Genomic DNA, 15,127 nt, shown 5'->3' with positions numbered 1-15,127 from the left:
GCAACCTTTTTTTAATATATTATTTTGTTTCTGAAATAAAATTTAAAACTACTATTGATGTGATTTTTTTTTTCTCTTTAGATTGAAGATTTCTCTTTAGATTTAGATTCTCTTTAGATTAGATTGAAGTGTCAAAATAAAATTTTAACAGTAATTAGTAAAATAAATTGCTCAATGGTATTCAAAATAAAATTTTAACAGTAATTAGTAAAATAAATTGCTCAATGGTATTCAAAATAAAATTTTAACAGTAATTAGTAAAATAAATTGCTCAATGGTATTCAAAATATTCCAGATACTTCTATTTTAATGCTCATAACTGTAATTCTAGTGGTTTTAAATCCAATTTATATCAACTTCATTAATTTATGGATCGCCATCTACTGTAATTTATTTAAATAAGGAGTGAGCCCTAATTTCTTGAATAAATCATCATTAAGAATTTATTTGATTCCGGTTTTTTTCCATTTAATATATTGTGATTTAGTTTAGGAATTGCACCCATGTAATTTACTATTTGCAAAAGTAAAAAAGGGAAATTAATTTAGTTGGTGAAAAAAACCCGGAGATTCTTTATTGTTCGAATCAAATTAGTTTCCTTTCAGGAAACCGAGGTAAACCAGAGTAAGTGAAAATCCATCATAAATGTCGGAAGAGGCTTACTAACTTTCGGAAAAAACCTATTAGGTCTGAGCCTTATGGGTTACGTTCCTCACTTGAAACAGCTTTTCTCTGGAAAGTTTGTTGTTTTCTTTGCTTAAAGCCGGTTATGCCGTATGTATGGCTGACCTCAACTTAAACAAAGTGAGGAAAAGTGGTAGAGGAAAATCAGAAGATCCAATCATGACTGATGGATTCGAAAACATTTGCAGTTTGCTTAAAAACGGGGCAGAAAATGAAATATATTCTATTAGCGAGTTGTTTGACAAAATGATCGAAGATAATAGTTTTAGATTTTGCTTCAAAATATTTCAATTAAAAATGAAGGTAAGGTAAGAAGACCACGTTTATTTTATCTACGATAGTAAATGAAGTCTGTATGGAGTACAGTATAAATTTTTACCCCAGTTTTAATGGTATCGTAGACGGAGAGAAGAGGGTTTCTAAATTGTTAAAAACATTTATGATATTGCTGATTCCTTCCAGTCAAATACGGTTGAATCTGAGGAAATTTACAATCTTTAAGATCAAAAAGTGTAATTGCGAAAATACTATTTAATAATTAATAAATCTACTCAATGCAAAAAGCTTATTCAATATTTCACACGACTTTGGTTTTCAATCACTTCAGATAAACTGCACTCGTTTAAAAAATCAGCGATTGAAGAGACGAATAGAAATGAAATCAAGAACCACAAAGTAATGGTTCAAACAATCGGTAGCTGATAATGTCGACCACAATGTTGTAACATTAATAACGAAAGGTATATTTCATGGGATGGGAATAATCACCATAGAGAAAAAGCAGATTGAATCGTTCGGTAAAGCTTTAAGATTGAGGCAAATTTTACAAATAGCAGCCTTTACTAACACCGTGGTATAGAGATTGTGCCATACCACAAATCATCATAGATAAGACAGCTTTAATTCGAAACAATCTCTGAAGTTACAGTAACATTTTCAAACTCTGATATAGATTTGCTGTGTCTACTTGATCTACAATGATCTCCTGTTTCATGCAAGTTTTGTCATCAATTGAAAAACCTCGTCCAAATTGGTCTGAGTTTTTAAGATGCTCAATATTTCAACTTCCAAAAAAGGATTTCAATCGGCTGTTTGATTTCTCCAGATAATATATCTTGATTCTTCTAATGAATCATGCATATTTGCTTTTTATTAGGGTTGAGCTTTTACCAACTTTGAAATTTTCCAGTTTATTGGTAAAAAAAAAGAAAATATCTGAAAAAAAAAGTTCAGCTGTCAAGAAAAAAGGAAGCCTCTTTTTCGTGTAGTTTCTTTATTTCTACTTAGAGATCCTCACTTTTAAATTGATATTTTCGAAATAACCTAACATTTTTTCTGAATTTTGTGGTGAACAATTGCAAGTAACAGATTCAGATTCGTCACTGCTGACTTCATCTTTGCCTCTTGTTACTTGCAATGTATTGTTATCAATTTTTATCGATGTTGCAAACACGGTAATATGGCGTTTGTAATTTCATTGAGAATAACTTGGAACAAAATGTATGAATAACAAAATAAGCAATGACAATGAACCTTAAACAAAATAGTAACTTGTTAATACATCGTTGATTTTTATTTTCAAATATTTCTATATTCACAATGTCGTATTTTAAAATCCAGAATAATTTTTTGTTTTAATTTTAAATTTTGTTCTTAATACTTGTGAAAAATATCCTTTTTCTACAGAAACTTTTATCAAAAAAGAGTTAACGTATTATTTATAGAATTTTTCGCTTGTTAAATAACTTGTCATTCTTTCATTTTCGCAACTTAGTGTTATTAAAAAAGTTGTTCAGCATTAAATATGTTTTAAAATGGTATATAGTAATTTTATATAAAATGGCAAAAAGTTTTGGCTATTTTTTGGAAAATAATGTAGCCGTGGCGCAACGGTTAGATTCTAGCTCAGAGCGATGCACGAGGCTTGATACTGGCTCTAGCCAGATAAACGACATTGGCAGGGAAGAAGGTGTGAACTTTCTAGTTAAATACTATTTTTTGGTTATTTGTGATAAGGACTTCTTCGAGTATCTTAATAACTACAAAGTTAAAAAACAAACATTCAATTGGACTATATTTTAACAGTCTATTTATCATTTAATTAAATTATTTTTTATTTTAAATATTGACCTCTCATTTGATTCATTTATTTTTATTTGCTTTATTATTCTTTTTACAAAGATTTTTTACAAAATCAAAGTTCTAAGCTGTCAGCGGTTTCACGCTGCCCTTGCAAAGTAAATGTATTTTAGATCCCACGTATTTTGACCCAAATAAGCTTAACAAGTTTCTTAGTAATACTAAAAAAATAATACTTCTAACAAGCATGCAAGCAACAGTAAGCAGAGAGTTAACAAGCATGCAAACAGAGAGTTAACTGAAAAGAGTTAACAGTAAACAGAGAGTTAACAGAAAAGAGTTAACAGTAAACAGAGAGTTAACAGAAAAGAGTAAACAGTAAACAGAAAGTTAACAGAAACGTAAAAAATAAGCTCAATAAGCAAGAAAATTTTAATATTTTTTGTCAATAAATTTTTAACAAAAATATTCGTATTTTTTAAAATTTATATGAAAATACGCTTCTTTTGAGACCCAGATTGACAAACTTTTGAATTGTTTTTTTTGACGATATTAGGGACTTTACCTCAAATGGTAAAAGTTTAAACCCAAATATCTTTACAACTTGACATGGTGGTGAAAAATGGAATGCATATTTGAAATTAAAAGAAGAAATACCATAAAAAAAAATTTATTGTTTGATTTGCAATAGAAAAATATTTTTTGTTGTTGGCCTTCATATTATTGTTAAAATTAAAATAAAATCTTTAAAGAGTTTAATAATATATAATTAAATAATAACTTTTTTTATAGCTCTTTATAAGTCTTTATAAGAAAATAAAACTTATTTAAATATTATTTGAATTTAGAAATAATATATATAAATATATATATATATATATGTGTGTGTGTGTGTGTGTGTGTGTGTGTGTGTGTGTGTGTGTGTGTGTGTTTGTGTGTGTGTGTGTGTGTGTGTGTGTGTGTGTGTGTGTGTGTGTGTGTGTGTGTGTGTGTGTGTGTGTGTGTGTGTGTGTGTGTTTGTTTGTAATACATGACAAAAATTATTAAAAAATAATATAATTAATAATTTTAATAAGACGTTAAAATGAAAAAAAAAAAAAAGATTTGTTTGCTAATTCTCCTTACATAAAAATTGCGCGCGTGCATATGAAAGTTTTACATGATAAGTAAGTTTTCATTTCATTAAAGTTTATTTTTCAATTGTAAAGCGACTTTTTTCAAATAATTTGTTAAGTGTTGATAATTATAACAAAAAACAACACGTGTATGCTATGTTGTATATATATAAGCGTATCTATGATACGCTTTTTTTTTTTTGCTTGGCAAAAAAAGTATTTTTTAATAGTATTATTTGCTGTTACGAAACAAACTACTGTACTGTAAGCTATATTTTATACAATAAATTTATAAATATATATAATTTTATAAACTGTATTAGCTATATTTTCAGACAATGGCTTCAGGAAAAAAATGCCACAATACAATACTAGAGCCAGCTGAAGATTTGAGACAGGCTGCAAGAAAGCGTAGATAGTTTTATTTGTTAGGCTTTCCAATGCAAAGCTTTGCTCCAAGTCGACTTCCAACGACTGGAGAAATGCTCAGAAGATTTTACTGGCTCAACATTAGAAAAGAAACTAGGTAACGTCTAAAAAATTTCTGAATTTTATCTGTTTGTTTTTACTTAACCATTTGGCATTTTCTTAGCACTACCAAGATGAACTGTAAAGTTGGATGTGCCCTTGCTTCTGGAAAAAGTTATTTGAAATGCAGCAAGTTAGCTGAAGGAATGTGTGAAGAGAATTGGCGACAGACAATCAGAGGTGTTTGCATTTTGAGAGAACTAGTAAACTTGTGGGGCAAAGCTGGATTCCACAACAATTTCATACTCACAGACCAGCAAATTCGAAACAAAATTACCAACAAGATCAATGAGTACCAATCTCTAAAAAGACTCAAGACTCTAAGTCTACCAGAAGGAAGCTACTGCAAGAAAGTAAACAACTTTCTAAATGAAAGCAAATTCATAAGGCCAACATCTTTAACTTGATAAAGAGTGATCCATTAAGGAGCAAAGAGTCTCAAAAAGAGGACATTGAATTTCTAAAGCACTGTCTCAAAGGACACATGGTCAAGATGGCGGGTATTAATAACACATTTCAAAAAAATACTTGTTTGGCTGTGGAGAAAATAAGAATAATGGAAGAAAAAATGCGCTCACAAGATGAAGAGCTCAGAAATCAAGAAAAAAAAGAACAAAAGGAAGGTAGAAGAGCTAAAACAAAGAGAGTTTGAAGTTTCCTGGTACACAGACAGTGATAGCCTTCCAGACTCTGACGAAGCTTTTATGCCTCCTACAAAGACCCAAAAGATTTCAGGGGAAGTAAAAGTTAGTCTTCAGCTAAGTATGGATGAACTCCTAAACAATTGGATCCCAATCATGACAAGATATGGTATTGGTGTTCGACCAGGAACCTGTTTATTGACATCTCTTTATAAAGCTGGCGGTTTTAACATTGAGGAGTTGAAGATCTCAAGATCAACTCTGACTAGAAAAGCACGCACTGCAGTAGAGTCCCAGATCATCAGAGAGCCCAGATCATCAGAGAGCAAAACATGGACAAAGTAAGAGCCTTAAAGCTAGTGATTCACTTTGATACTAAAATTGTAAGGCAGTACACCAGTGAAGAAGCAGTTTCCACAAGTCATGAGAGGATAGCTATAAGCGTTTCTTCTCCTGAAGCTGACCCTTTAGATTTTCTGCTTGGTATTTTGAAAATTAAAAGCTCCAAAGAAAGCGACCAGGCTGTAGCCATTCAAAGTATCCTCGAATACTATGAGCTATCAGATCAAGTTATTGGGGTGTGTGCTGACACCACAGTTAGCAACACAGGAAAGAACAATGAAGCTCTTAGAAATATTATTGTTCATGCTTTGAGGAGGCCTGTTCTCTGGTTAATGTGCAGACATCACATATATGAGAGACATGATCTATGTTTTACTTCAGAAGCTATGGCCGCAAATACATAGAGAAGTTAATAAACTTGAAGGAATTGTTAAATTTGAATGGTCTCAGGATGCATTTAGACCAGGTACTCTTTTGCACCAACTTGCAGTTGAAACTAAAGAATTTTGCACCACAGCACTTCAGAGAAACACTTTCCAAAGAGGAGACTACAAGTCTCTTTGCCAGCTACTGGCTTACTTCCTGGGTGCAGGTATATCTAGTTCCTTCTTTAAGCAGCCGGGAGCTCACCATGAGGCCAAGTTTATGAGTGACTTTCTTTACCTTCTTGTTCTGCAGATGACACAGAACTATCATCCGAATGATTCAAAAACAGTAGAGCCTGCTACTCTCAAGAACATAAAAACTGCTACAAATTTTATTGTGTTTTTCCATGGTCTATTCTTTCTGAGGAGCCCTATGGCAACTCAAGCTCCTTTAAATAACCTAAGAGCTTTTGAGATCCCCAGCTTGTAGTTTTGTCTCTTGCTGACAGAGATCTAGATATACCGAGTTAAGAACAACATCCTTAACAAATTGTTGTCTTTTGCGGTTCCAGAAAAAGAATATATGGTGCTTGAGAAACCTGGAATCCAGCCAGTCGTTGTTTCAATGTCATCTCTTGATGATTTTGTCACTGAGCACTGAGTTATCTTCTCTTTTTTCTCCTATAAATCACGAAGGAAGAGCTTTTTCTGTGGAGGGAGAAAGGTATAGCTTCTTGCGAAAGTAAGAAAGCCCCTAAGTCATTTGTCAAGTTTTCTGCTTGTGCAAATCAGCTTGCTGTGATAAATGATAGGGCAGAACGTCACATAAAGCTGATCCAAGACTTTATTGGAAGGACACATAACGAGGATAGACTTCAGGATACTCTTCAGGTAATTACTAAACATTTTTATACAGACCTATAGTGTGTAAATTGTTAGGGGGAGGGGGTCGTTTTTGAAAAATTAGGCAATTTAAAATAGCAAACACATATCATGCTCATTTTTAATAACAAAAAAAGGAAGTCAATTGCATTTAACAATTTACACCTAATAACCACTTACCCCACCCAATGTACGCGCATGCTACACAATAATGTCTGCAAAATTTTAAAAGTATTTCCATATCATTTTATTTAATAAAATAAACTATTAATTTCAAATACTTGGAATTTTATTGCATGGATTATTTAATTATTTTACAAAATAACCTGCTTTTTTAATTTTATTTATTATTTTCTAGGTTGTCCGTAAAAACAGACAACAAGTATCCAAGAAAGTTTCAAAGAAGTACCTGCAGAACATCTAACAAGTATTACAAGTGTAATCACGTTTTTGTTGCTTTTAAACTTAATTTAGAATTATTATCTGTAAGTGACTAGTATGACCTTCAAAACTAACCTACTTTCCTAAAACGGCTGAAATTGTTTAAAGTTGCTGCACGTGGGTCAAAGAAGAACTTTTACAAATCACCAATTGGAAAATATTCATCATATGATAATGAAAATCTTTTAATTAAAAAATCGACGAAGACAATCATGATATACTTAAAAAAAAAAAAAAGATAGACTTAATCTATTCAATAATGTATTTGCAGAGGTGTTTTACAACGGTTGAAGAAAATAATAATTTTGAAGAAAAATGAAAATTCGTCAAGAAAATTGTGCTATACTGAAAAGAAGATGCAGAAAAAAGATGAAATTAAAAAAATCCAAAGAATAATAATCCTAGTAAAGCCTACCATATATCAAGTTAATTTAAGAAAAACTTCAAATACTATATTTATTACCAATAAATTATGCGATAGTCGCATTGTATGAGTTTACAATGTAAACTCATACAATGTAAACTTTACATCAACTTTTATTGATGCGTCAAACTTTAGCGGTTCTCATGACAAGACCTCCAAGTCTTCTTTGAGTTTCCGCGTTCTTTATTTTTATTTAATTTCTATCATTATTTTACCATAATCTTTAATTGTAAACTTTTTAACTTTATATTTTTGTATAAAAATTTTCATGTCATAAAGAAAAAAAATAAAAAATTAAAAATAAAAAAATGTATATATATATTTATACAGATCTTCCGACCTTTTTTTTAAAAAACCTTGAGATTCATTAGAAAAAACCTTGAGATTTACACAAAAACCTGGATACACGTAAAAAAAAACTCAAAAAGTACTTTTTTTTAAACAAGAAAAGTTAAAATATTATGATAAGTTATATTCGATAAATAAAAAAACTCATTATTATTCGTTAAGTTTATAATTCCAAATTTATGTTGCTTTCTTTGAGCCGTTCAGGGGGTTTCTTTTTTTTAACAACTCTAAACAACCTTTCCAACTCAGCATTACTGTGAGGAATATTATTCCTAAGGTATCTGAAAAGATTTTTGATGGTATTGGGCGGAATCGACATTTTATGGTATCTTATTCCATAAATGTTTATTTCAAATACTTTTGTTAAACGTTTTAAATTGCTACCAAAATTAGCTGAAATTGTCCATATTATTCAATAATAATCATTAAAATTGTTAATCAAAAATCTCATCTGATACCTTAGCCTTTTCAAATGCATTATCATTAAAATCATTGTCCTAAACGACCTCACGCATTTAGAGGAGGAAGGAGCTCCCGACTTTTGTGACGATCTGTAACAAAGGGAACGGAGGGGGTTAAAATAATATCTATATATATATATATATATATATATATATATATATATATATATATATATATATATATATATATATATATATATATATATATATATACATATAATAATTTACAAGTAATTATTTAAACGTAAGTATTCAATATTTCTCGACCACATTTAAAAATTTTTTTCGCATACATTTTTTAGGCACTTCTGATTTGTAAACTCCGATAAATTCTTTTCATAGAATGAACTTCCGGATTATGTTATAAAAGGATTCCGGATTCTGTTATAAAAAGATATTCCGGATTATTATATAAAATATACCTGCGTATTTTTGACGCGTATGTTTAAGCATATCCTTCAAAGAGAAGAAAGGCTTTTAAGAAGATTCAGGAGTGAAATGAAATAAAAGTTGATAAAAATTTACAAATCAAAGCAGATCATTTGTTGCATGAACTAAACGTTATTTCCACAAGCAAAAAAGGAACACTCCTAGCATTTCGGGCTGAACAAACGTTATCTTTCGGGCTGAATAAACGTTATATGACATAAGTCCATAACAAAAATCTTCCGACTTTTTGCAGCTTCATAAAGAAGTTACTGATATTGTTACAGATGAATTCGAACCTGGACCTAGTACTTCCCGCTCAGAAATATCAAGAATTGCCAGGGCCCAACTGTAATTGCAGACACACGTTGAAATTCTGATTCTGATTTAATTGAAACACGTTGAAATTCTGATTTCAAGCCTGATAGGCCAAGAATCAATCAAAATCAGCCTTTACTACTTGAAACTATTGTGAACATTGCTATGCATGGTTTGGCATCTCATGAAAAACGAAATTGTGATGTTTATAGAAGCATCAAAACGCTAGACCAACTGACTGAACAGTTGATGACTTCATAATCACTAAAAGCGGGCTTTACTTTGCCTCTTACCAAAGTGCAGTTCATCTCTTGAAGGACAGCCTTATGTATCAACAGTACCAGTAAAATTAATTAGAGCACAGAATGATCAGCACGCTAAACACATTAAAGGCTTATTTTGTGCTGCTACAATGAGGCATTTAGAAGAGTTAGAGTTTATGTTAGGAATGAATGAAGTTTTTTGATTCAAGATGATAAAGCTCGTGTTTCAATTGGGTTGACTACTGCCAAAATATAAAGTTCATTACTTATGCCTGTTGAGTACAGAGTCAACTTACCTGACTGGATCAAACAATATAGCAAACAGATCAAAAAAACACTCAAAATCAACACCATTCAGCCATGCTCTTGATTTTCAAAGATTGCTTACACTCAAGGAATTTGAAATCATTACCAGAAGTGGTTTTGATCAATTGGTCAAACCAAATTTATTAGCATGATTTTGATGCTTTATTTCTTACTACAAACGCTCCTGGATGAATGCATTTTATAGAGTCAAAAGAAAAATGGTACCACTTTGTAAAGAACTTGCTGGATTGATATTACCACATGACCACTATGAACGAGAGAGGTGTTATAATTAATGTCAATGCAGGGACCACTCTTGCTGAAATTTAGTCAGGCTTAATTGCCGATGATTTTCCAACAGTGGCAGAGTACATTGAGCTTACAGGGTCTGAGTAACAAGAATAACACCTCTTGTGAAGGGATCAGAAATGGTATGATAGTCACATACGAACGAGCCAATATTTTACGCAGATTGTAAAACGAAATGACAATAAGTGCTGTTTGAAACCAAGAAGTTCCTATTTCAGTGTGATAATAGACAGATTTCTTCAAGTTGTTCGAACAAGTGAAGGTCTTAAAATTCTAGAACAAACAACGGACCAGCATGCCATCAATTTCCATTTCTGCTTGCAGCACAAAGTGTAAAAGTTAACAACATCCTTCCCTTTAAATACGTATTGGTCAATTCCATATGACTTTTCCATTAATGCTTTTCCCCGGGATACTGGCGTCAACGCTCTCCGAGTTTATTCCATAAAGGAACATTTTTATTCACCATGGAAAATATTTTTTGCTAATTTTTTAATTTCAGCAATGTTTCATGTTTTATTTGTTATAATTGGTTCAAATAAGATTCAATTGCTATAAATATTTAAGTTTGTTATAAATATTTAAACTTGTATTTAATTGTTAAAATCATTTTAAGGTTCATTTGATTCAATTATTTCATTTGGAATGCGGAATAGCTGCGAGATATATTTACTTTATAGTAGTAATATAAAAAAGTTTCGATTACCATTATATTTAGCTATAATAAACTATAATTGAACATTTTGAAAATATTATATCTTTATGATTATAAAATGTAATTTTATAAATCACTAGTGAATAATTGATAATAACTTAATAATAATGAAGATAATAATAGTTTCCTTTATTATCGCTGCCTATTGTAATTTTCCCATTAAACATACATACATGACAATCATTTTGAAAAATATTTTATATTTAGTTAACTATCGAAATAATGCGGCATTTATCCAATAGGGAGGGGGACGTAGTATTCTAGGGTGAGTCTAAACTTTTGTGACGTCTTGTGACGTTGTGCTAGCAACAAAAAGTATTTTTTATTTTACATTACTGAAGCCATAATAGCTATTTGTATCGACTTAGTGTTCAAAGATATAATAGTTTTTATAACAATAAGTTAAAAGTAACTTATGTTACTTTTTTTGGATTTGAGCAGCTAAGGAAGTGGAACTTTTATACATAAACTGTTTTGTAATTTGTTGGTAGTGAAAATTAAATTGATTATAACATCTTTGCAATATTTTTTAATGATTTTATTAACTTTAGATTTTATATTTATTATTTTATATTTATATCCAGAGTTTTAAATTGTAATTTTATCTTTTGAAAATGTAGTAGGGGAGATGGGGGCGCATTGATCGCCGGGGCAGTATGATCTTTTGGCTTTTACTCGTTCATTTTTGCCTTACTAGAAGTGAGGTTGCAATTTAATTAACCATTATGCTTCCCTAATTGATTATTCGTAATATTTTTTCATAAGGTTATCAGCGTCAAAAAAAATTAAGAAAATATTGTTTTTCGTCATAAAAAGTGATTTTTTTAAATCGTACTATAATTCAAATATATTTTTATTTAGATGTCTGTATGGGTTAACAACAATTTTATTTTAAATTTGTAAGTGTTAGGTGTATAATATAATATATAATTTTTATTTGGCTGCAATTTATACAGTAGATATTGCTATCAATATGTTACCTATACCTATTGGGGTACATTGATCTTTGACTATGCGGGGCCCATTGATCGGAGGATCAAAGTGCCCCATAGAAGACGAAGTGCCCCATGTTTTTGTTTATAAGCAATACAGTTAAACGAATGGAATTGTATTTATAATTTAAAAAAAAACTATATATAAACAAACAATAGCTTTTAGCATTTCATTTTTTTAAATCTACTTACGTTATAAGCTAGTAATAAATACTATTATTTTATAATATCAAAAGAATAATATTTAACATAATAATTAAAAAATATTTAACATAATATTATTATGTTAAATATTAGCATTTATTAAAAACATATGTTTTTATTGATATATTTTTTTACAGATCTTAAAATGGTTAGAAATAGAATTAAAAAAACAAATAAAGTTGCTATACCAAGTGAAACAATGAAAGTAGCTGTTAATAAAGTTTTAGAAGGAACACAACTGAATGTTGTAGCACGTCAGTTTAACATAGATAGAATGACTTTAAAAAGATATTGTCGTAAAAAGAGGCTTAATCCAAATGAAGCTTTCAAGCCTAACTACAACAATAGACAAGTTTTTACAGCAGAAGATGAAAAAAGTTTATCAAGTTATTTACTAATTGCATCAAAAATGAACTATGGCCTTTCAACTAGGTCAACGCGATTATTGGCATATGAATTTGCTTTAAAAAACAATAAGATATGTCCATCATCATGGATCAAAAATAAAATTGCAGGCATTGATTGGTTGCAAGGTTTTATGAAAAGACAACCAGAGTTGTCTCTACGAACACCTGAAGCAACGAGCTTCGCTCGATCAACAGCTTTAACAAATACACTGTAAGAGAGTTTTTTCAAAATCTTAAAACGGTAAGAAATCGATATAAATATAATCCTAACTGTATATATAATGTTGATGAAACTGGTTTAACAACCGTTCAAAAGCCGGTAAAGGTTTTAGCTGGTAGAGGAAGCAAACAAGTTGGAAGAATCACATCTGCAGAACGAGGAACATTGGTAACTGCATGTTGTGCCTCTAATGCTATTGGAAATTCCATTCCTCCATTATTTATTTTTCCTAGGGTAAAGTTTCATGATTACATGATTAAGGAAGGACCTCCTGGATGTGTGGGATTTGCAAATCCTTCTGGTTGGATGAACTCAGAAATTTTCATAGAATGGATTAAACATTTTGTTAAATATTCAAACTGTTCTCAGGAATCTCCAGTTTTGTTACTTCTCGACAGTCATGAAAGTCATATTTCTGTTAAAGGCTTGGAGCTTGCAATTCAACACGGAATTACAATGATAAGTTATCCTCCCTATTGCAGCCATAAATTGCAGCCATTAGATAGAACTGTTTTTGGACCATTGAAAAGGTTTTACAATTCTGCATGTGATAATTGGATGGTTTCAAACCCAAGACCAATGACCATTTATGATATAGTTTCAATAGTTCGAGAACCGTATACAAAAGCTTTCTCACCATCTAATATACAGACAGGATTTAGAGTAGCTGGCATTGAGCCATTCAATTCTGAAATTTTCAAAGATGACGAATATTTACCATCATCAGTTACAGATAGAGCTGCTCCAGATACAGTTACTATCACTCCTGTCAACAACATGGAATCTGAAATGATACCAGCACATGTTAATCACATAGAGTCTGAAATAACTATAGTAAATATTGAAACAAGTATTTTAAACAAAGTGTCAACAAGTGTTGCTTCTATAATCTCACCTGAGGTTTTAAAACCTTACCCAAAAGCATCTGCCAGAAAAAAAATGTTAAAAGTAGGCAGTTAAAAACAAGGATCTTGACTGATACTCCTGTCAGAAATGAAATTCGTTTGTCAAAAGAAAAGAAAATTTTGAAGCAAACCAAAAATCAACAAAAAGTCTCCACAAAAGATAAGAAAGAAACTAAGAATTACTTGCTTAGGAATAAAAAACAATGTAAACCAAAAGCTGCTTCACAACTTGACTTTCACAAATGATGAAATATTCTTAATCAAAATATTGTACTTTTAACAAGTTTTGTAAACTTAAAAGTTGTATTCTTATTTCAGTCTTTATATTTCAGTTCTTATAAGTTTCAAGTTGTTGTAAAGTTTTAAACGTATATAAAGCGGTTGGCTTATAGCTGCTGTGATTTATACATTTTTTAATTAAAAATTAGACTAGTGGGTTTAACTGCTATATTTAAAAAAAAATTAAAAAATTTAGATGTATTATATGTTATACAATATTACCCTTTGACTAAATTATTTACAAGATTTAGTTATAGAAGTGTTAAACGTTTAGATAATATTACGCATATAAGATCAATGTGCCCCAAGTCGGAGATCATAGTACCCCATAGTTTGGGGTATATTGATCTTTTGAGAGGGTTGTTTAAAAGTTAAAATTATTCATGTTTATCATTTTTTTTAAATCAAAATATTTATATATTCCAAAAGCCAGATAGTTCTACATGTGTTTCGTAGTTAATAAGTTTTTACATCTCTTTCAGGTTCTGCGCAATTTTCAAAACACTGCTACGGCGATCAATGCGCCCCCATCTTCCCTATGTTAAGTACGAAACATGTCAAGATTAAAAAATATCGTGTTTTTCTTTAAAATATGTTCATATATATATATATAAATATATATATATATATATATATATATATATATATATATATATATATATATATATATATATATATATATATATATATATATATATATATATATATATATATATATATATATATATATATATATATATATATATATATATATACAAATACAGTGGCGGATCCAGGTCATTGTCCTAGAGAGGTTAATTTGACCAACAAAAAAAAAATCCGCCTTTTTTTTCTACAGATAAACCACTTATTTATTTCATTATTTAGAATGTTTTTAGAAAGTTTATCTAATAAATATATTGAATGTATCAGTATATAAATATCTTGAAAAAACCAGACGTTGAAAATAAATATTTAGTTTGAAATAAGGAACGGATTTATATCCTCGAGGGCCCTAGGCGGTAAAAATTTTGGGGGCCCTAAACACTCTTAAATAGCATAATTTTTTTTCCACAATACACCATTTAAAAATCGAGTCCGCTATACTTGTGGTGTACAGGCTGCAGTCTTGTCTGCCTATAGATAAATCTGGCCCTGTCTGTAATGTGCAACAAAAGACAAAATAATATCTTTAGTATATATATTTTTTTAATAAAGACATATATAAATTTAACAAACTTCAATAAAAAAATTGAGCTTTCTAGTTTTCGAAGATGCAAAACTATCAATAATCTTTTCGATATTTATGATGCAATTTCTGTGGATATGCATTATAGCTAAGCCATTTAATCGTTCTTGTCCTATATTGGATCTTAACCAAGTTTTAAGTCTTTTTAAAACCGAGAAACTCTATTCTCCCGAAGCAACGCTCACAGGAAGGGTGCAAAGCAGTTACAAAATACATTTAGTTAAATGGAAGACTTTACTATTATA

At 30.3% G+C, this 15,127-nt stretch overlaps 1 protein-coding gene and 1 long non-coding RNA gene across 2 annotated transcripts; both read left to right on the top strand.

The window, feature by feature from the left end:
* The first annotated feature begins 4,068 nt into the window (after nt 1-4,068).
* On the top strand, nt 4,069-7,341 carry LOC136078121 (uncharacterized). Its single transcript, XR_010637549.1, has 3 exons — nt 4,069-4,142; nt 4,214-6,645; nt 6,995-7,341. It is a non-coding gene; the product is annotated as an uncharacterized LOC136078121 (long non-coding RNA).
* Nucleotides 7,342-11,988: 4,647 nt separating this feature from the next.
* LOC136078650 (uncharacterized) lies at nt 11,989-13,430 on the top strand. The gene is made up of 2 exons (XM_065794434.1): nt 11,989-12,461; nt 12,497-13,430. Exons 1-2 carry the CDS (start codon nt 11,989-11,991, stop codon nt 13,428-13,430), a joined length of 1,407 nt encoding a protein of 468 aa, XP_065650506.1.
* Nucleotides 13,431-15,127: the final 1,697 nt, after the last annotated feature.

Source organism: Hydra vulgaris, chromosome 03, assembly GCF_038396675.1.
Source record: "Hydra vulgaris chromosome 03, alternate assembly HydraT2T_AEP".
Taxonomy (NCBI): domain Eukaryota; kingdom Metazoa; phylum Cnidaria; class Hydrozoa; order Anthoathecata; family Hydridae; genus Hydra; species Hydra vulgaris.
This window is presented reverse-complemented; position numbering and strand designations above follow the sequence as displayed.

What these genes read in the sequence shown, in the direction of transcription:
- LOC136078650 (XM_065794434.1), top strand. Translation starts at nt 11,989, where the DNA reads ATGGTTAGAAATAGAATTAAAAAAACAAATAAAGTTGCTATACCAAGT. An exon ending in ACAGCTTTAACAAATACACT is followed by an intron (nt 12,462 to 12,496) that starts GTAAGAGAGTTT and finishes TAAAACGGTAAG; the next exon opens with AAATCGATATAAATATAATC.